The 24,113-nt window shown below is 40.2% G+C and overlaps 1 protein-coding gene across 14 annotated transcripts in view; it reads right to left on the bottom strand.

The window, feature by feature from the left end:
* The window catches only part of ppfia2 (PTPRF interacting protein alpha 2), a 157,757-nt gene that overhangs the window by 41,660 nt on the left and 91,984 nt on the right, over positions 1–24,113 (bottom strand). For all 14 annotated transcript variants that reach the window (XM_051392375.1, XM_051392376.1, XM_051392377.1 and 11 more), the window contains one exon: positions 3,554–3,655. In XM_051392375.1, coding sequence (XP_051248335.1) covers positions 3,554–3,655 — 102 coding nt within the window. The remainder of the gene's footprint in view (positions 1–3,553; positions 3,656–24,113) is intronic.

The following is a 24,113-nucleotide window of genomic DNA, read 5'->3' as shown; positions in this document are numbered from 1 at the left end:
GAAATCTTCATCACAGTAGTATAATTAAGTCAGATGCTAGTAAAACATAGGCATAATGTGAAAGAATCCAAAAGGAGAAACGTTTGCTGCATGCCCAAACTCAGCTTGAGATCCACCTAATTTAGGTACTGGAAATATATAAAAAACATTCATGTGTGCTTTATTGGGCTCGCGCCTCGATCTTAAAGACAAATCAACAACATAATGAGTATAATACAAATGTAATCCAAGGATCAATTCCTCTTCAGGCTTGCTCAAACAAAAATAGCGAGACCAAAGAAGCAGAAGTAAAAAGCACGTTGTTAACTTCAATTATAGTAATAATTATCATCATCCACATTGTTACAAATGGTTAGTTCCATTAATTTGTGTTATTAGAGTCACAATGTAAGCCATTTTAACAGGTGTGCATTAAGAAAATATTACACTGCAGTGATTTAAAGTAATTGTGTCCATTCCATTTGTAGGAAAATGTGCTGTATATGTTCTGCCTTTTTCAGTGTAAAGGTATGAATGATGCAAAAATCATTCAAATCTGCTCAAAAGTAACTGTAATCCTTCCAGTAGTGCACAAAAGGGATTATGCTAATCGGTTGCTAGGTAGCATGTCCACTCAACTGCCAGCAGAGAGCTTCACAAGGACAGGCAAGATGAGATGCAGAGCTCGGGGGTTGACTTCAGGATAAGAAAGTAAATAAAACAACAACAACAACAACTAAACAAGAGTAAACAACATGGATGTGACTGGGAGACAGAATTCCAGATCGGCTGCAGTGATAAAACATTATTCATTACCGTTCCATTGTAAGATCAGTGTATGTGATCATCTGCTTCCATGTCCCCTTGTTACTCAATGGATCATGAAAACACTGCAGCAGTTTCGTGGCAATGCACATCTCAACACTTCATTCCCTCTCGGACATTGTCCAAGGACATAATATTATATCACCAAGATAATGATCTGGTTAGAGGGTAAAGTCCCAGCTCAAAATGAGCTTTTCATTCTTCTCCCAGAAAAACCTCCCTGGCTTCATCCCTGTCATACCTTTGCTTCACTAGTCTAAACATCCCCCGCTGAATGGTGCTCAACAGGCTGCAGCTGGATGAAATGTATTCTGTGGTTAACCACTGGTGAGGAAATCAAGCTCCCACTTGGGATCACTGGTGAACTGAAAGGGACTGCATTAACAAAGCTCTACAAAGCTCCTTACTGTGCATTACACAGTAAGCATGATATTATGTAATTATTCAGGAAAACTGGGAACAATTTGATGTAATAAAACAGAATGTGCAGTGTACAGGGGTGAAGATGAAGGTGAGAGGAACCAGCAGGGTCTAATGAGATTTAAATGACAACTAAAACCCATTGATCCAGTACACTCTATATTTCCTCATGGTTTTAGTCAGTAATAGAAAAATACAAAATAGCATTACTATTGTGCATCACTTGCAGGTCATAGTTACCTAAAAGAAATAAATGGTTGCTCATTTATTTTGCTCAGGTTACCAGCCAAAATCTCTGGGTAGCTAGAATCAGCAACCGGTCAGCTAAGCTTAGCACAAAGACTGGAAACAAGGGGAAAAGCTAGCCTGCCCTAAAATCTGCCTCACTAAAGCGCACTAATTAAGACATTATATCTCCTTTGTTTAATCCATACCGAAAATCAGGGGAAAAAAACAGGAAGTTGCAGTGTTAAGGGGGGGGGTTATGTGCCAGAATATTTCTTGGCTTTAAAAGGTGCAGGTAGGTGAATTTTGTTACCTGTGGACAGAGCCTGTCCAAACTGTAGCTGTATAGTTACCATACAGACATAAGAGCGGTATTGATCCTCTCATCTGACTCAAGAAAACAAATAACTGTATTTTTCAAAATTGTTGAACTATTCCTTTAACCATTCCATGTGGCTTCCAGTTAACCATATTCTTCCATTGATGGTTCCAAATAAAGTAACAAAGGTAAAACATAATTGCTGTTCCTAATCCAAATCTAATCTGTAACATGAACTGAGCATCCAGCATCTGGTTTGTATCTGTTGCTATGGAAAACAATACAAACTTGAAGAGAATCAGGGACTTAATCCATAATGTATTATATTCAATCTTTGTTCCAATTGCAAATTGAATGTGTGCTATTTTCCCTGCAGGGCGGGACAGACGGATTTTCAATACAAAACATTTTGCAGGCAGAAGTGATCAGAATCTCTGCAGGAGTGGTTGGTAACGGTTGAAAATCCAGTACGAGTAAGTGCATGCTGGGTTGAAAAGAGACCCAGTGCAGACCTCTACTGTAAGGCGACTGAGTGTCGTCTCTTGTCTGTCTGATGCAGCTGTCTCATCAGCAGCCATCATGTCTACACGCGCACTCCTGCACACTCAACAAAATGCCCACCGTCGAATCAATCACAAAGTGAACCGAGTTCTGCCTCAGGTAATGTCTTCAGAACAGTCTCCCCCTGTCCTGTAAATATTTTCATCATTTATCTGTTGCTCTCTTTTTCAGTCTTATCAAGTCTCTGCAGGAATTTACATGCGTGTCATTTGGTCATAATGCTTATCTAAAACAACCAATAAAGTTAACCTGGCCTTCCATCCGCTGTCTGCTCCTCAGTCCACTGACTGCCAGCACATGCCTTCGAAGATTTAATTATGAACTGTAAAACCGTACCAGCAACAAAACCATGCTTAATTAAAGTTTGCTTGGTAATTGGCCATCAGAAGATTCGAGGTGATAATAAAGTGAGAGAGTGAAAATGACTTTTGTCTGTCCCTGTTTCTTGCGCCTCACCTCCCTCCTTTTTCCGTTTTTCTCAGCCGCTGTCATGCTAAAATATTCTGCCTCCACCCAGAGAAAGATTGTGCAAGACAGTAAATCCACACTTAATCAGCAGTGGGATGGAAAAACAGAGCCTTATCTGTCAACAGCAGAGTGTGCTTACTGCTTCAAAAAAGGGAATGTTTTTTATTGAAGATGCAGGACTTCAGCTCCACAAAACCGAGCTGATCTGTTAATGTCTTTAGTTGTTTTTTCTCCCAAATACGTTGACCTGGACACTGCAGGGCATCAGTGCCATTTGGACTTAGTTTTACTGTTGAGCGGCCATCCATGTGAAGTAAGTGGAAAAATGTTCCGGCAGAATGTGGGGAGCTAATGAGGTATGTCTGGGAATTGGAAACAGACAGTGCGCATGGTTGCTTCAGTGCTTCTGCAGCCTTAAAACCGTACCCACCAGATAGCTTAAGCTTTCTCAGGACGCTGTCTATCGCAGCGTGCAGTTGTTGTTGTGGCTGGCCTGAAAATTTGGGGCGAGTTGTGAAACTTTAGAGAAATTTGCAGAACTGCAAACTTAAGGGGGTTGGATATGGAAGAAACAGGCATCATCATAAACTAAATATGTGGTTAAAAATGTCAAAATAACATTTATGACGGTCTCTCTTTGCCCAGAAACTATTGAATGTCTCAGAGAATTTGGCATGTTGTCACTGCCAAGATTAATTAGTGGCAATATAATCAGTTTAGTAAATGGTTTAAGGTGTGCTTCAACGCTGTCCTCACCCTGGTGTTGTTCCTTTCAGCTTTGAGCTCAGAAATCTCCTCCTCCTTCTCCAGCAGCTGCTCCCTGCAGGCGTTCAGCTCCTTGGTCAGCGCAGCAAACTCCTGAGCAACAAAAATAAGAAAGGGAGAGTATGGGTCAGCATTACGGTCAGCATCACACAATGCTTTGCAACAGCCCAACATAAAGCAGCAGGGTTTGTTATATGGTGGCTGGCTGCAAGCACTGGACGATGAAAATATGAAGAAGAAAATCAAATCACTAATAATTAATAATTGCTAACTTACAGTTGCAATTTCTATGCCTCTTAAGGTAGCAGCATTTAAAAGCAATATGTAATAAGAATTTAATACTAGAGCTCGAGCTGTAGAATACTTTTAAGCCCGACCTACATCAGTATTTTAAATAACAATGACATATTGGCAGATATATAGTTTATTATGTTATATATTTTATCTTTGCACAGCATTTCTGTACCTTAATTTCTTGCTACCTATCAGCTGCCATTTACGCCAGTACCAGTAGGTCGATAATAAGCTAATATGAGCCAGTATACTGGAGTAGCTGATTTATTGCTCTTGCTCTTATTAATACCCCTTATTTATTATTGACAAAACAATAAATGTACAAATACTGTGTGTGTGCATTTTGTACATGTATAAAAAAACTTTCATAGTATATTTCCAACTATCAAATAAATATTTCCATAATACATGATAAATAATCCCCCATACCCAAATATAGGTAAAGTCAAATATACATATATAATAAAATAAAATAAAATAGCGGACTGTCATAGAAGCACACCTCTACCTATGTCAATAATGAATACAGTGATCATATGGGTTGAGATTAAAATATAATTTAGATCACATGCGTGAAGTGAAAACAAGTCAGACAAAAGCAATCTATTCACATTAAACTAAATCAAGGTTACAACCACAGGCGTTTCAGACAAGTATGGGTCAAAAAATGACCCCAGAAAATATTACAGTCCCTCAGTGACAGACACAGATGTAGGCGGTTTCCCTTCTGGCAGACTACAACTAATTTGCATACAAAGCATATAAAATACATTATGTCTTCTTATAATGTGTCAAGATACTGATGCTTTTATTGACTTAATTTAATAAAGGTAATAAATTAAGAACAGACCCAGCCATGCCATTACTTTACATCTGGAAACAAAGGCTCAATTTATCTTACAATAGAGGGAGAGGATTGAACGGTCTAATGATAATCTGTGGAGGAAAGAGGATTGGCTCTATAGTGGTGAAGGCACAGTGCCAGGTGTAGTGGATTTACACCTACAGTACAGAGTAACAGCACAAGGGAGGACTGGGAGGACGGCGCTTTGTGTTAACTTTGGAGTACTACTACAGACGCGAGCGCAGCACTATGGACGACAGCTGAGATGACAGACTGCGCGGCTGCTGTGTATGACGGACCAGCAGGTGTAGGAGCTGCATCAGGACGGCAGATTGCAGTTTTAGTCACACAAATATTTTTCAGAGGCAGAAATAATCTCACAAACTGAGCTGAACTTCAAATGGGCAGATTACACTGAAACCCACAAAATTAGGGAAATGAGGAAGTAAGCCATGGTTCCACTAGCTGTGGAATTACCATTACTGCTGTGCTGCTGCTGCTGCTGCTGCTGCTGCTGCTAGTGCTGCTGCTGCTAATAGTAAAGATATTAATGATGATGATGATAGAAATAATGATAACAACAATAATAATAATAATAATATAATCCGCCAGAACTACGTTTATACACCAGTTACTGCCCGATCACCCTGCTGGTCCTCTCCAGAAACCAAAACCACAAACACAGTCCTCCAGTACTGTTGTTTTCTAAACACAGTTTTGATTCGCAAACTCACTCAGGAATTTCGGAGCTGTACGCCCCATGACAGTAACTCTCTAGCAAACAACCATTAGAGCCAGAGAGACAGCCTGTCGCTCAGGAAGACTTCAAACCTTTGTCCCTGTCATCCCAGTCTAAATTAAGCAGAGAACAGACATGTCTCTGGAGCGGGTCACGTCAGACAGATACAAAGGAATCAAACAGAGAACACAACTGTCTCATTGTGACTCCTGAGTGATGGGAGGGGTTGTGGGATACTTTCATTTAGAACCAGTTGACACAATACACAGCATGCTCTGCGTTTGATTTTCTGAATCTAAAAAATGGAAATGTGTGTATTTCTTTGCTCAGCTTCTCAATAGCAGTCGCTCAGTTTATATTGATTTAGCTCAGTTCTATCCAGAAAAATACACAAGGACTAAAACACAAGAAACCATGATGAAATCTTAAAACAAATGTCAATAATACGCCAGTTCTACTTATTATTTATGCCTTAAGTCTATAACCCTTTTAATGAGAAGAAGCCAACACCTGCTTGTTCTGGCTTTCTGAAAATCAGGATTTGCTGCTTTTCTATGTTTCATAGTATTATAAATGGAATATTTTTGAGTTTTGGACTGATGATCGGATAAAACAAGTAATTTGGAGACATCAATTTGGGTTGTGGGAAATTTGTATAGATATTTTTAAGTGTTTTCTGAGATTTTATAGACCAATCACTTAATCTGTTATATTACAAAAAATACATTACAATCTAATCCACAATAAAAAATGAATGAATTATTGTTATCGAATCTATCATTATTACTTTCCTTATATAGCACTTTCATAGCACAAAATCACAATGTGCATAACATAAAATACAAATATAATAATAAATCCATTCTTAAAAGCTGTCAGAAAAATAGAACTTGTGATCTGTCTATCTGAGCACACATTGTAATTCAGAATCTGTACACCATCTGCCCTTCTGGAGACAAGGACAATAACTCAGTGTTGCAGACAAACTCCAGGGAGTGTGGCAATATTGTGTCTCATAGCTACAGTAGCGTGACAAATCCTTATAGACCTTATAGGGCGACAAATCCTTTTGCACAAAGAAACCATACACCATGAAAATCCCCAAATTACTACCGACTCTCACTGTGTATCATGAGTGAAGGCTTTGGAAAAGTCAAGTGGATTTACTTATGTGATCAAAGACAAGATTTTAGGTCACAACATGCAACCTACAAAAGCAAAGAAATGTGGCCTTTCTTTCCTCGTGTATCACGTGAAATGGCAGAGCTGCAGGCTTTGGTCATACCTGAACTCCGGCGAGTAATAGCAGGACAGCCAATTAATCTGCAGTGATCAAGTTCAGAGGCTTTGGCATCTTGAAGCATCTTTAAAATCCAGTTAATTTCCAATTGGATTGCTGCAGGCGGCTGTTTCTACTTCACAAAAGGGAGCAGCTGGAAGGTGTGAAACCTGTTCAGAAAATATGGAAGCCCAGAGTGGTCCTTGTGGCTGTAAAATGTGTCTGGCCTGTTACCTTGAGATCATAACTAAATCATCACATCTGTGTTCTCGTGATCACAACTTAATTACCTCAGAGTGAATGGACATTATGTAGTGCACATGCCTGTTTATTAGATACACATGCACAATCTCATTGCTGTACAGTGAGTCACATCTTTCAGGCACATGAAAAAACTTTATAATTATCAGGGCAGCAGATGTGGGATTGAATTGACCTGTAATGTATTAAAAGGTGTTTCTAATGTTTTGCCCACCCTAATTCAAAGACACAACAGGTACAGAATATTAAACAGAACTAATCACATTGTCCTGAGATAACTGAATAATGCTTTTAGTAATATTAACCCGCTTGCTGAACTGACAATGACTTTTTGAATGTCATCTTTAATCAAAAGATGTAATTTCCACCTTCGTCAGACAAAATCTAAGTGTGGTCTCTATATGCGATTGTCCTGTTTCTGTAAGGCAACTTGAGCAACATCAGTGGCACAATCAAGCTGGAATCTGGGTGATTTGTTCAGTAGTGACTGATCTTTAATCGAAGATGACATGATGTCTGTATCTGTAACTTCTATGATGATTACAATGGGAAAAACATTGGGGGAAAGTGACGTAGAATAGTTTATAGGTGTTAAAATCTGGCCTTATACTGCTGCCTTTAACTAGCAAAAACAGGCAAACCACTTGCCACCTGAGAACTACAAAAGGCAAAACCAGGCCAAACTCAAGATAGTCGTGACATCTCTAAGACCTATAAAAATCTAATTGTAACTGGTCCACAAAAGCCAAGAGGTCAAAGGTTAAACTGTCAGGACACATATGTCTATTATATGTAAGGGCCTGCTGAGTTAACAACTAGATTATCTGCAGAGGAAGATCAGGTCAACTGTTATGACCCAGCTGTTACCATAGCAACAGGAGATAGGGGGAACAAAAAGTGTTGGCGTGGTAACCAAGTCATCTCTATAGAGAGTTGATCTATAATGGAAAATCAGATTGTAAGTGCTGTTTTATGATCAATTTTAGATTTGATAAAGTTTAAATGATGCCGACATAAAGGAAATGTGTGCAAATTGCTTAATTTATATTATTATCATATTACCATATTTAAATTACAATTATTATTTGCTAAATGTCCATAATCTTATTGTTATTTGGCTGCGTAAATGAACCAAATTCCCCCACAGCCATCATTACATTCAATGAAATAACGGCAATAATCTCTAAATGAAGCTCTTGTGTCATTATAGAACACAGCACTGCTCCAAATTTGGTTTGCGCAGTAGGTCAGGCACAAAAAAGAAGAGCTCATAAATCTCTGTCCCAGAGGAATGTAGCTAATCACAGTCACCTCTTCTTAAAATTGCATAATTTGCTTTAATGCATGTGAGACCCAGCAATCCTCCTCGTAGTTCTCTGACAGTGCTGGTAAGTTTTGACTTCCTCAGCAACAGTCTATATTATACTCTCTCTCTCTCTCTGGAGCTCTTCTTAAAACCAGCCATATATCAGCAATTCTTTCTCTCAGAGGTGAGTTAAAGAAAAGGCTATGACCCCAGGGGCAGAGGCAGTGTTGCTAAGACTGCCTCTGCCTAAAGGCCACACTGTCAGGACGTTGACAGATTAAGGGCTCCACTGAAACAACATTTCACAAACTGTGGTGGCTTCCAGAACATCTGCTATATGTCTGCTTTAAGTTGTTACAGATGCAAAGACAATGGATGTTGGTATGTGTGACGCTGAGAGCGCAAATTTTCCTGCGCTCATCCTCACACTAAACCTGGCATTCTGACACCCGCTTTAATTAACTTCTCCATGTTCTGTCAGCACGTCAATGTCTCGAGCCAAATGTGGTACAAACACATAAATAAACACACACAGGCTCAGAGGGAGCGTCCATATTTTAAAATAATCAAAGAGCATGCCCAGACAGGCACCAAACAAGACAAGATAAAGTTTTAAAAAATAACTAGCTAATGAATTTCAACAACTGTCTGCAGGTAAATTATTAAAAAAAAGAAAAGGCAATAGGATTTCTACATCAAACATCTAGTTGATAATTTAGGCAACTACTCAGTTTTACCCTGAAGTACAGTAGAGCCAGGGGGTAATAAGCTTAGCTTAGCTTAGCAAAGGGACAAGAGGAGAAGAACACAAAGTTGTAGTCAAATATAGATGCAAAAAGAAGGTTCAAATCCTAAAGTGTGGAGGCTTCACACACATCTTCAACCCAGCAGCACAGAATATCGATACACCACGGTTTTAAGATTACTGTCACCAATTAGGTATTCAACCAAATGTTAAATATGGTCGCAATCTCCCCTTGTGTTCTTGACAAAGAATCAAGGAATCACAGCCAGAGTGTTTTTGCAGAACATTTCATGACCCAGTGAAGTTGACCTTTGACCTTTTGTACACAAAATGTCATTACTTGCCAAAAATGTGTTTTTTGAGGTCACAGTGACCTTGACCTTTGACCACCAAAATCAAATTAGTTAATCCTTGAGTTTAAGTGGACATTTGTCCCAGATGTAATGAAATTCCCGACATGCATTCCTGAGATTCCACACTGACGTCAATTGGACGGATGTAAGATCATTTTGACCGTGACCTTTAACCACCAAAATCTACCTCCAGGCGTTCTTGAGATACCACGTTCACAAGAAGGGGATGGACTTGAGGTCACAGTGACCTTGACCTTTGACCACCAAAATCTAATCAGGTCATCCTTGAGTCCAAGTAGACCTTTGTGCCAAATTTGAAAGAATTCTCTAAAGGTATTCCTGAGATATTGCACTTAGAAGGATGGGATGTACAGATGTACATATGGATGGACAACACAGAAACATAATGCCTTCTGCCGTAGTCATAAAAACAATATGAGGTGTAACATAATTATGCTTAAACAGAGTTGCTTACAGTCTATTCTGGCCACAATGCATTATTCAAGACATTGAAAATGCAGCAAATGGAAGTTTGTTTTCATTCGATGATATTCATTTTGCTCTATCTCTCAAGGAAAACACAACCTGGTGAATTTGTATTCCCGAGGAACGCTGCCTCCAGGCTCTGCTCTCATAAATAACCTGAATATGGGATGGTAGGACGGAAAGATAGAGAGAAGCGAATGGCCGAATGCACTGTGGTGGAAACACGACTCAGTGAGCACAGAGAGGAGTTGAGTCCTAGCATATAAATAAAAAGGTGGGGCTTGCGTGACAGAGCATCTTCAATGCATTAGTTAAGTGGACTTTCACCTCTGCCGTGGTTTTACAAGTCGAGCTTAGGTGGAGGGGGGATGTACAGTGGACACAGACACAGACACACACACACACACACACACACACACACACACACACACCCTACTATTCCCTGGGGACATTCGATAACTCCCTCAGGAGAAGTGATGAGAGCAGTGCTGACACTCCCCGACGTTGCCGACTGCCGCCCAGCTGTGAACAGCAGCAGAGTTTCCTAACAAAAGCAGAGCTGTGGTTTATGATAATTAAGAGGTCTTGATTGCTGAGTCGACTGCATCTACATAGAGTAAGTAAGCTACAGTATGTTGGGCTGAATACGGCCTGCAAGCTTCAGCGGTTTGTCTGCACTTTACTTCAAATTGTTCAGTAAAGGTATTTTAATCAGTGGTCAGTTTTGATGAAGTGTTACAGCTTTATTTTATAGTCCATTCAAAGAGCTAGGAAGTATAAAATTCCACTAGGATGAGCTTAGGTTTGGCTCCAAACGTCTCTCAAGCACTATTTTACCCATGAGCTGCTGGACCACTACCTCCCCCACCTCCTTTTTTTCCCCACCACTCATTACCTGGGCAAACTGCCTAGCACTGCAATATGTCAGGTAGTGTGTGTGTGAGAGAGCATGGAGTCTGCCTAGAAGGTGAACTCTAAATGAAATGGTGGACAAGGCTTCCTCCCAGAGCGGGCCAACTGTCGGCCAAAATTACAGCAGCAGCTGATTTTTTTTTTTTTAAATGGAGGTGTGCTTCTGCAGGAGAGTCATGCTTCCAGGCTAAAAACAAACCCCGGCAATTGTGCATCACTCTCAGGAGAGACAGGGAAGTGGTGGTGTGATTGACAGCATGCTGATTCACCAAGTGGAACACAGAGAGCAGCTAGAAAAGAAACCCACAGCCATCAGAGTGATAACACTGCCTCCATCTCTTGCAGCCAAGCCTCAGGAATCTTTGTGAAGGAATGGATGATTAGCAATGTCATCTGAAACCAACCGCACATTCTCAAAAACCTAAAATGAGTCAATAAGAGTGATAAGTGTGACCTTTAGACACTCTTCCGAAGAGTAAATTAGACATATTTTGACAGCTTTCATGGGAAGAAGCTTTGAAACAACAAGAGGAGCTCTTTGTGAATGCATCGTGACTCTAATTTGGGGTCCTGATAAACACTCTGGGAAAGTACCAGATAATAGGCAATAAGCACAAACAGAAGCCTTGTTGTGAATTTTGTGCTTTCTAAATTACTACATCTGGGTTTCAGAAAGATCCACTATACTGTAGGTCTTTAATATTTGATAAACAGTGTTATATTTACAGTGTGAGACCAAAGGGAGGACAGGACAGAGGTTGGTTATAAATAAATGATGAGATGAGCCTCCTGCTATCAATACGAAAGCTGTACTTCCCACAGTTAACAAATGTCTACAAATGCAAGAGAGTGACGCTTCATTAAAGTGGACTAATATCACTGTGTTCACATTGGAGCATTCAAATCAAACAATTCATAACATGCAGCCGTAAGCCTGCAGGGAAGACGAACAGTGACTGGGAAATACTTTTTTCTCAACTAAGCATAATATCTATTCCCACACTTCTTTAAACCTGGGATTCGTCTTTCATGTCCCATGCATTAGGTGTAGGAATTTGGAACAGTTGGAGGTTTCTTAATGGAGTTGCTTATTTGGGATTGTCCCAGACAACAGTTGACGACGGTGAGGAAAATGTAAAAAAAATGTTGTAGTCTACTGCTGCTGCGACAGCCTGTTTCAATATTCAGTCTCAGAGATTTAGGACATAAATGCCACAAAGCTACTGCTGCTACCAATATTTACATACCAAGCACATGTGATTTGACATGAAATGAGGCAGAATATGCTGGCGATGTACAACTAAAACACAAAACCTGCCCTCTTTTTCTTGGCTGTGACAGGCCTCGCAATCTCCTCCCCTTCAGAGGATTTTTAATGCATAAGAAGTCTTTGGAGCTCTTCGAGACAATGAGAAGTATACATTTTTCATACTGACTCAAACGGAAGAGACCTCCATTACATCAATCACAGAACAACAACAGCAGCAGTCTGCTCAGGACTTGTGCCAACTGGATTCTTGGCCTACATCTTGCTGATAAAGAAGGATCGGTCACAGAGACTGTAGATAGGACACAGAGGAGCCAGAGAGACCTCGAGGAACAGCCACGGCGCATGAATTTCAGCTCAGCCAGCAGGCTCATTTCCTCAGCTCTGAATATTTAAGAGGGTTATCCGTGCTGAGCGAGCAACTCTTCGTCTTCATGGTGACATGTCGGTGAGCTGAGGGTAGGCGACAAGTGTTACAACAACAGCCAGCGTGCCTATATCAATGAAGCCTCTTCAGGAACCATGTAGTTGCCGTTCATCTGGTCTCTGTGAAAAATAATAACCAAATGCACCAACCCACTCTACTGACAATCTAACTATTGCTGTCATACAGTCTAATACTACCTGCAGGAAAATATGTGAGAAACCTCAAAAGGCATGAATATTCCAGTGTTTGTGGGCTCCCTCGTCCTTTTATTCTTTGGAGAGAAACTGGCAGGTTGTAAAGCCATCACAGCTTCAAAGAGCTCCTCAAACCAAACAGCATACAGTAGGATGATTCAATGGATACAGAGAAGCTGTAGGGGGGCTATTGTAAAATACATCAAGCTAGATTGTATTTTTATTGCTTTTCCCAACACAGGAAACACCTTCAACCTGATGAAGCAATAAGACCTGTCTGATGTTATATTTCTCTGTACATGTGCTCTACAAATAGCCATATCAAAACTGGCACTTCACAGAGGTGCAAGCAGAATTACTCACAATCAACCATTAACTTAAAACGAGCCAGCCATGAATAAAGGGAAACTAGTAAATTCTCTCAGTTGAATAATACATTGATTTTATTCAGCCTGATTGCGTGTTATTTTTGGAATCGGACAGTCAGACAGTTTAACAAATGAGCAAGATGAATAAAGAAATGGGAGCAAGTTCATGAAAATAAGAATGAATGGACTTCGTGTCATATGAAGGCAGCGGGGGGGGGGTTTGGTGACTGCACTGATGCCTTTAATTGGACCAGAGGAAAACAACATCAGAATGATGAATTCGTTGATATAGCTATTTGTAGATAGGAGAGGATTATTTCAGGGAAATCGCAAACAGACATGTACAACAGACAAAAATTATGGGGAATGAAAGGTCAGCAAGGATGTTTGTATGAATAAATGTGTGTGTGTGTGTGTGTGTGTGTGTGTGTGTGTGTGTGTGTGAGTGTGAGTGTGTGATGGCGTTGAGGGCTGGAGGGGTGTGATTTACAATAACCTTTAGCTGGCGAGGTAAGAGGGGTCGTCTCTATGCTGTAAAGGCCCCTTGAGGCCAAGTCATAAATCTGAGAGGGGAAATTACAACCTGGCAATTTACTGCCCTTCGAGCGCCTAATAACTAATTTTGATCCCTTTGAACTCCCGTACAAGACCCGGCCATACCTTCATAGCCTCCCATCACAACATCAAGCACAGCCTTCAACCTTTCACCTCCAACATTTAACAGAATGAAAGCTGTGCGGGATCAAATTAGCGGACGTTTGCCCCTTCACAGAGACATATGAGGATTCATCTCACTACATATAGAAGGTTGTACTGAAAAAACATTGAAGTAAAAGCAGTTCTTTTTTTCCTGCAGTTAATGTTTGGTTTGCAGTTTCAAGGCTTCAATGGACACAACATTTTCATGGTTGGATCATCAGTACAAGAGATAAGAGACTGTATTAGAACATTAAATTCTTGATAAGAAGTCAAGATCACGTACAAAAAAGTAACTCCAAAATGAGAAGTCAACTCCAAAAGTCATACAAAACCGACAAACACAGGACAATGTCTTTGGAATTAGCTCTGACTAGCTTCTTCCACAAGGCAACAGCTGCTGAGGCTCATGGGTATTGCAGTATTTAGAGCCATTCGTCACACCAAGCTGATAGAAACACATGACTTATCTGAAATGACGTTTAAATAAATTCTAACATGAAGCTATAGTGCTGCTGAATTATCCAGGAGGACTCTACTATCGACATTCTGGAGGGCACAGTCAAGGTAGAGGCTATGAGAGAAAGGAACCTGCAGACATCCCTTCTCCAATACATGTGCTCTCGACTTGACACGTTGAGCTGCAGTGTATTGATAAATTCATGCCACTGCTACGCATGGTGATACTGTGCCCATATTAAAAAGGTCAGAGAAGGGGAGAGAGTTTTATTACCCGATGAGAATGCCTACTCTCTGTTTTCCACATGTAATGTTCTGTCACACTCTTCTCATTTGGTCCCAATAACGCCGGGCATCCAGGCAGCAACGAAAGCTGCATATCTCTGTGAAACACCCAAACAAGCATGGCCCGAAATGTCAGACCATCCATCATCTATTACCCATGGAGAGGAGAATGCTCCAAAGGGGGACAAATAGTTCATGTTTTTGTTTTTTTCAGGGACACAACAGCAGCCGGCCGGCTCTTGGTTGATGTGCTGTGACTGCCATTCACCTTGTACGGCGAGAGGAGATGAGTCCCATGGCTGATGACCCTGTGTCCTCTTACTCTAGCTTAGCCTGGAAATAGGATTACTGTCTTGTCTAGGGCTGCACCTAACTGTGCATTTTCATTATCAATTGAACCCTATGCAGCTTTTTAGTTTTCACTGGCTACTCACAAATGCTGTCCTTTGGCATGAGAGTGGTGCTATACATAGACTAAAGCACTTTTTAGGTAAAAAAAAAAACCTTTTGAATTATTAATTTTTTGGGTTTTTAACATACAGTATAGCAAATATATGAATAAAGAAAAATGTCATTGTTCCAGGAATATAAAAATCATCATCGTAGTACTGATTATAACAGGTTTTGATAGTGTAAGACAAACAAACAAAGGCTCATTTTTGCTGATTTTTCATTTTGGATCAATATGAATTACTGTTTAACGGTTCCTTCCATTATTTCACTGTTATAAACAAGAAGTATAATTTTCCCCACAGGGCCTTTTAGCTCTGTCCTTTGTATCTAGTGTGGAAAACAGCCAAAATTACTGAAACAAGTCATGCGTACAAAAAGAGGCTTGATTTTTGAGTGTGCTGATGATGGACACTATTGTCCCACAAACGAAATGCACAAAGGAAATGAAAGTGCTGCACAAACTAAAAGATGTATTGGTGAGACAGCTCCAGACGGATCTTAGAAAACAAACAAACAGAAAAAGTATTTGATCCTTGAGACATTTTGATTTCTCTTATCGTTAATTGGCAGTGGTTTTCTAAAGCCGCAGTTTAACTGACATCCAATGGCATACATCATCATTTCCTGTTAGTGTGAAATGGTAAAATGTTCATTTCTTGTATACTAACTGTAGATGTCATCGCATTTGAGAAGCTGTAACCACTCAATGGCATTTATGCTTGACTTATATTATTACTCTTGTCAAAATTGTGGAAGATTAATTATCCGTCAGTATTCAAAGAAATTAATTGTCAAATTGTTTTGTCTGGTTTCACATGTGTTCAAAAGCTTTAGGTGTACAGAGGTCCACTGAAGTACAGGCATGTTCTCCAGCCTGATATGAGACGAATCCATTCAAAAGAAAACTGCTGCTCCAGTGCAATGGCAGATGAATGGACTCTGAGAGATGAAAACTACAGAACATGAGCTTCGGTGTAGTATTGTAAATCAAAGTCCAGTTGCCAGATAAGCATGGCAATTTTAGTTAGGCTGATAACCAACTGAGCAACGGAGCTGTTTGGTGCAGGCGAGATGCCACATTTGGAAAATTCATCAGACAAGTGGTGGGATTTACAAAGATTACAGTAGGGAGAGAGGGTGGGCTTTGGAGCATTGAATATTCAATCCCTGTCCATGCAGATAACATCCAGCGACAGCCATGATAAACAAAACACCCTCTGCGCATCAAAGAAGCTCACCGTCTGATGTTCAGTTCTCTCTGATATGAAAAAGATTGGTAGGATCAGAAAAAAAACAAAGCTTCATCACAGGAATCTTAACAAAGGAGCCCACAGAGCACTAACAAGCAAGTGTGAAGCTGTTTTAGAGGGTATACAACAGAAAACCACTTACATATAGGAGCTGCATACAAAGAGTTAGATCTCTTAGGCAGAGAGAGGGTATTCCCTCTCAATCTATTAGTTTAGGCGCCAAATACAGCAGACATGAAATAAGGTGATTTGTACTTTCTTGACCCTTTGACATTTCCCCCTCCTCCTCTGCTTTGTGGCCTGGGTGTTCTGTCTAAGATGGAGGCTGAAAAGTGATCTCTGATCTCCTCAGGGAGTTCATGCCCACTGACCTGAACCTTACCTTCATTTATCACAGACCCTGGAAAGGAAAGCACTCTAAAAGTCAAAGATTAAATTGAAAAATCCTTGAAAATAAGGCACAATAAGGTAAAGCTAGGCTGCCCAACATGAGGACATGATTAAAATATGTCTGAGAAATTACTGTATTACTCAAAAGAGATACTTTTAACTGCTTCCCTACCTCTATAGCTCTCAAGGGGTATTTATTTCTCATGTATACAAGTTAAGACTCATCCATTAACATTTACTACTATTTGAAGACACCGATGAGAACATAACATCGTAATCGCACCTCAAATCATCAAGGTGATCATATAATCTGCGATTACAGTTTATAGTCGACTGTAAACGTTGTGTGTGGTGTAGTTTTAGTGTCTATGTTATCCTGGACACCGCATTAAAGCTAAATGGCTTGTAAATATCAAACAGCATGAATTAACAATCACTGTCTCAGCATTTTGAACCGAGGACAGCATTTTAGAGCAGCAGAGCGAACAGTGCACAGGGAGAGATTACAGAACTCGCATCACTGAATTTTCACCCGACTGCATGATGCACAGTTATTGCTTTAAAGGACTGGTCCACCCAAATTACAAAAAGTATTTTTTTTCACTTATCTTGTGCAGATAGTTTTGATGTTATTTGCAGACTTTTGAAGATACCAATCTATGAGTTATTGGTAGCAACCTAAACACGAAGGAGGTAAAATATGGTTCTGGGGTTCGCACCCTCAAAAGATGACATTTAATAAACATCACTTTTCACAAACAAATGTCCCAGTTACTCTGAATAGGTCGTTGGAACTGCTTTCTACAGCAGGCGACTCCACTTTTTTTAACTATTTCAAACTGTGGCACGTGATCATAGGGAATCTATGTAACATCATATTTTACTTCCTGTGGTTAAATTGGTCCTCTCAGATTGTGTCGAGGGTGTTGAGATGTATCAGCTCATCACTTGCTCTTACGATCACTATTTTCTGACAGCCGTGCCCCTGGAAAACTTATGAGCCCCGAGTGGAATAACTGCATATTTAAAAGTTGTTTGTTTTTCTTGCTGATTTCTCACATTTGGATATGTTTCAAGCATAAAATGTAGTTTATGTAAATGTTGCCTTATTTTTTTAAGTAGTGGTTAACAAAAAAGTGCATAAAATAATAAATTAAAATAAATTAAGATAATGGAAATGAACAATTCTTGTGGGCACCCTTAGCCCAAACGTTAAGGAACCCACTGCGGAAACCAATGTTCCCCAACCCTACAACATGATCATAATTACTACAACACATATGACCGTTTGCATGTGATCCCAGCCCAGTGAGAATCAAACAAAACCTTGTGACTGCCAGGATGCACGTATTGAGCTACACCAATAGAGACCTCAGAAATAGCTTTTGTGGTACAGTATGTCTGGGAAATTGGAGAACTAATGGTCAGATGCTTTAGGGGACTGGTGCCTTTAAGGTCATCATCAAAACCATCTAATACAAAGTCGTCTCCTCGTCTCGTTTCCCTGTTCTTGTCTTCTCCAGTCATCTGAGCCGCCTTTGTGCAGGCAGCGTTATCGCTCTCCTCCAGCCTCCTCTCCTGCACAGTTTTGTGGACACTTAGCTCGGCGGCAGATCACAGGGTTCCTCCATGAATTATATGGGCTCGAATAAAAATCACAGTTGTGGAACGTGAGGCGAGATGGTATCCGAGGCGCCCCATGGGTTCTCGATGAGGCACAGGGACTGAGGTTGGTTCAAAAACCTGATTCAGAAATAGCCATTCATACTATACCCAAAACCTGCCAAATACTCCTGTATCATCCATGCTGTCTTGTAGCAGCAGTGTTGGCTTTTAAAGGTCAAACAGCTTGGGTAACAAGGTTTTCATGTCATACGGCTGCTCCTTATAAAACACTAACAACAGAATTTGTGAACAAAGATACCTCAATGCATATTTACTCACATATCTACTTGGATGGACAAGTATGTACGTATTCGATTGGCAGTGAAGATAACAAGAAAAGACATGCTGTTACTCAAACACCAGCATTTCCTCCCCTTTTCTCCATGTCTCTCTGCAGGTAAACACTGAAAGTCAAATGGCCTCTGGCGCTGTTCAAAATGAATTAGTGTTGAAGGCCTGGCGCTGTGAATCTCTGGCATTTTATAAAAGGTCTGTAGCACGAAGGAGACCACCTGAGAGTCAGCCTGCGTTCAGGAAACAGCATTCAGAGCGTGCACACTGATCAAAACAATTCTCTCTCTTTTATGTGAATGAACAATCGTTTTGTCCATTTAAGTTCACATGACCGGGAGATTCAGAACAATGGGGCCGCCTGTTTACAAAACAGACATAGCATCAGGGAGAGAACGTCTAGTCAGGCAGAAATCAAACATTAACACAGACCGAGGAGGAATGGGATGATAATGCTGTCTACTGGCAGGCAGGCAGAGGTGCTGAGATAAGGAAACACGGACAGACCTGCAGGGCCAGGAAATACAACACAAACAGCTCGCAGGTGTGTGCTGACTTAATACAACAAAGTTTGAGCAATGGCTCAACGGTGTCATTGGTTTCCTTGTTAGAGCGATAAAGCGGCTGTGATTGGTTCCAGCAGGTCGTAATGACAATGGATGATAATTGTTTTTTTATGTTTCGAATTTGAAATGTGTGGTTGTTGATGAAGAAGCTACCCTTTGCCCGGTCTGGACTGATTGTGAGCGCTGAAGAGAGATGATAGTAGGTGGTTAAGGTAAGCTACACATATACATGCAGTGCACACACGTACTGAACAGATGATGTGTTACGGTGCACAGACTGAGAGAACTGTCCTTGGGAGGCTAATGTGCCTGAGCTCCTTTGGGGGCTCAGTGGCCAGATGTTTTGCTTGGCCTGCTTGCCTGGGTTTTGGCCCCAGTGTCCCATTACAAGCGGCATCCATCACGCTACAACGCAAAGATCACATGCGGCAAAACACAACAGCTCCCTCACTTGTACATGGCTGGTTAATGTGGTTTGAAAGAAAGGGTCAATAAGTAAGGGTTCGGTTTCGGTTTTAAGGGGACTTTGACAATATTTGATGCAGGGACCCCCTAGTATTCACTTTAACTGACCACCTTGTCACATTAAATGTTAGTCCATTATGATGCGACTACAATCGGAAAGATAAAAGCTATAAAACAAATGTAGTACACAAAAAACATGTCAAGATGTAGTTTGTACATGTATTCTCAGCACAAACAGTAAACCAAACATGCTCTGGCCATTGCGGTGACAGAGAGCACCCGGGAGTCTTTGTCTGTTAGCTGCAGCCCTGGTCGGGGCTCGAACAGGGCTGTATTGGTGCAGGAGGAAGGATTACCTCACAGCATCCTCTCCCTCTCTCCTCACCTCCCCCAACAGAAAAAGGGCAACAGATTAACTCATGGAATATTCTGAGGCAGCAAATATAGTTAGTTTGCGTAATGAACTATTGTGTGAAGCTTTTATATTAGCCGTTAAATGGTAACATATCTGGTAGCATTTAAAGCTGGATGTGGGAATAAAGTCTTCATTATGACAGGGCAGAATTTTAGCTAGTTACTGCAGTATTCCAATACATATATTCATCCAAAGCATCTACAGGCAGATAAATCTCACACAGCACACACAGGTGAGATGCCCTGCAAGATTTAGCCACATTTCTATGCCTGAGAGGTGCATAACTGTGATGCACGAGGTATAAACACCACCATACTTCAGCATAGTGTGATGTAAGACCAGAATACATAAAGCAAGATGCACTACAGCATCCTCTCCCAGGACACAGACAAGTGCAGAAGCTCCCTAGTGGCATCTTAATGTGGTGAAGGGGTCACGTCAAGGGTAAGGGAGGACTGATCTGCTGCAGGAATGCGCTGTCGAAGAAAAGTATGACAGAAAAAACACTTGAAACCTGTTTCAATAATACATGTGGGGGGATCTATAAAAAGGGGTCAACATATTTTTTCCTGACACTGAAAGCTCTGTGACATTATAGGAGAGTCTAGATGATTCTGAGTGACATCTGTATCAAATCCACCTGCGTTACTTCTAGAATATAAAAGTAGTACACACTCTTGCATTAAACAGCAAAACAATGGCATAAAGAAAAGCGCAAGTCAGCAAGCTGAGTGTTGCCAACCAGCATGATTCCACAAATCTTCCCTATTGTTCCACTTCCCTATTGTTCTAAAAACCTTAAGATCCAGCCCTGCTCTCACTCTCTTTACACAAACACATCTGACCTTCTTAGCGAACATGATTATACACAGATTTATTCTTAATTATTATTTTGTTGAGCCCTCCATTAAACAAAGGGCATCTGCAAGGTTAAGTCAGTACAATTACGGCTGACATGGACATCGTTCTCTTTATTCCAAACACTTTAATTACAGTTAATAATTGATGATTATTTGTTTCGGTGATTTAATGAAATGACATCTTGCAGCACTTATAAAGTTATAAAGCTGCTTTGTTATTAATTGCAGATACAAAGTTCCATATACATACTATGTTTTGTAATCAACTAAACTACAACTGGGTGTTTGTCAGAGACACAAACAAGAATATTACAGGTGTTGTTGCTCAAAAACGACATACACTTATGTCCAAGTGATCGTAGCAATTATGACGGCAGCAACAGAAGGAAGTCAGGTAATGTTACAGAGTGACAAAGTCATGGGAGACGTCTATTCTTTCCTCATTTCCAACTTACAGTCAATTTAAAGCATAACCGGAACCAAGCATTTATTATTGTAACCCTGACAACAAAGCTCTCCTAACCTTAATAAAATACTTAATTTGAACCCCAAACCATGAACTAACCAAACTTTAACCATAGTGTTATCATCACAGACAAACGACTGCCCTGTCGATTGGGGCGTCAGATCATTTGAAGGACTTATTGGTTACATACCTGGCCTACCCAAACTCATCTGCAAAACCCTTGGATGTAAAATAGAAAGTCTGAGTTATTAAAATGTCCTTAATTAAGACATGGAAGAATTAAATTCCTTCCACTTCCATGTGTTTTAATAGCTCCAAACGGTATATGGCCAGTGAAAAAACAATGTTTAATCTACAAAAAAAAAAAAAGCAAAAGTTAATCAGTATGCAATTTAATCTAGTTTTCTGTTATAAGGTTTTATTTATGTATATAATTAAATAGTTATCATTAGGGTTGAGGAAGGCTTAGGAGGGAGGTACATAAGTACATAATTTTCCCCATTATTATAATACTGCTAATTGATATTGATTAAAGGATAATGCTGAAAATAATATATGTGCAACTATAGAATGCTATAGTACTCCAAGGGTACAACTTTGTTGTGATAGCTGCCTTGTGTAAATTCCAAAAGGCCAAACATGTGATGGCAGAAACTGGCCAATCCTGGTGGGTTGCCAGCTCCATCCTCTGCACCAGTCTGCTCCCTGCAGTTCTTGGAGGCTGTTGCGGTGCCAGATCAAGATGCACCATGTGGAGTGAGCCCTGGTGGGATGAAGCATTGCCAGATATGTGTCTGAAATCTCGAGGGTTACTGAGGTTGTCAGATATGTGTCAGAAATCTCCAGGGTTAGCGGACTGCCAACTCCGCCTCAAACCTCAGCGGGTACTGGGTTGCCAGGTCTGTCTCGAATTGCAGGCATTACTAGGTTGACAGCACCAAAGGCTCTCATCTGCTGTTGGGTTGCCAGATGTATGCCACAGTCGGTGAAACATGAGCTCTGAAGCACCAGCAAGGTTTGTTCTAGCTTCATAGATGAAACAATACAGTATTTGATGTGGATGGATTCAAAGTTGTCACAATGAATTCTTTCACAGTTGATATTTTTCCAAGACCAACAGAAAAGGTTTTGTCCAATGATGATTTTTTAATCAGGCAGAGCATGAAACATTCTTTGGTTACATTACTGCTGTGATTATAAACCACATTGAATGGAGGATTACTCCATCAAAATAAACAGAAATCAATGATTTATAATTCTGCTTGTTCTGGAAATGTACTTTCTTCAGTTAAATTCATGTTATGAATCCTTCCTGCAAGAAGATGACTGATTTCATAGACCATGCTTACATATAGAAAAAAGTAAAGTAGACTTTGTTCTGACCCCAGAAGGTTGTAAAGCAGGATTTTTGTTGCTTTGTCAGACTTGTTCTTAAGGACCAACCAACAGACAGACAGACTGGCTGCTGGTTGCAGCTAAGAATAGAGGCTCACACTGTGAAGAAGAAGCATTTCGTCTGAATGCTGGCAATCAGTGGTTGAAAAGGATATTTTGAAATGCAAATTGTGCTTCATAATGTTAACCAATCCACTTAGGATTCAAAGATAGGCCCAGGCTAAAAGCTTTTTGTGTTCCCTTTTATCATTTCATTTTGCTTATATGGAGCATGCCGGGTTGTTCCACGCATGTAACTTTTGCAGAAATAGAGGGTAAAATGCAATATCAAAAGTAATTTAAAGCAGACAGACGGTGATGGCTACATGTTCATACAAGTCTCAAGTGTGCAGGTCTATTTAATATATGGTCCTTATTGTTCTTTTTTAAACACACCTCCATTCACAGTGCACAAAGACAAAGTATGCACACAAACACACACCAACGCAATGTTAGACACAAGCTGTTGATGATGAGCCATGGGAGTAAAAGAAATCCATTATTGTGATGATTGACTTTGCAGCAGGATGGAATGACCTTGAGCAACTGTGTTTTCCTTCAACTCAAAGAGCAAAATATAAAAATATAGAGAACTATATGGATTAGGATCCATTCAAAGCAAATCCCTATGCTGACCTGCAAATTACACATCCTGTCAGTCTGAAACAGTCTAATTTATGCTCGGTATAGAAACAGCAGTGGTATAGAGCTTACACAGCTTACACAGGATAATGTAACTCCTGCACGCAGAAAACCTTGCTGTTGTAAGATGTGCAGTTGGGAAGCAGCCATAACATATGTCTCGCAAGTCACTCTTCTATCCACACACTGCTGTGCTCTTAATCCACCACTAAATACAGTTACACTCTTAGATGACAGAAATCTCTGCGGTTGAGAGCAGTTCTGCCCCATCTTCTTCACCTGTAGCGCCTCCTCTGCTACAGGTGATAATTTCCTGTGTTACCCAGAATGCCTGATTGCTTCCAGTCAAATCCTAGGGCTGCAACTAATCATTATTTTATATTATTGGTGAATCTTCTAATTATTTTCGTGTTTAATAGATTACTTATTTGGTCTATAAAATGTCTGAAAATTGTGGAAAATGTTGCCATCCAAGGTGATTCCTTCAAATGTATCATGTTTACTATAATGTATGATGGAGAAATGCATCAAATAATCAAATTTGAGAGGCCGGTAACAGTAAATGTTTAGCATTTTTTTCTTGAAAAATTACTAAAAAGATTCTAAAAAGATGGTTCAGTAACTAGTTGGTGAACACTGATAGTGAATATGACAAAAAGCAACATGTTTGTGGCAATGCTGCTTTACGTTTATGTGCTTTTTAAATAATAATAATCTGACAGTTTTCACTATTATTGTC

The sequence above is a fragment of the Dicentrarchus labrax genome, unplaced genomic scaffold (genome assembly GCF_905237075.1).
Source record: "Dicentrarchus labrax unplaced genomic scaffold, dlabrax2021, whole genome shotgun sequence".
Taxonomy (NCBI): Eukaryota; Metazoa; Chordata; class Actinopteri; family Moronidae; genus Dicentrarchus; species Dicentrarchus labrax.
The sequence above is the reverse complement of the archived record's forward strand: the minus strand, read 5'-3'. Positions and strand labels throughout refer to the sequence as shown.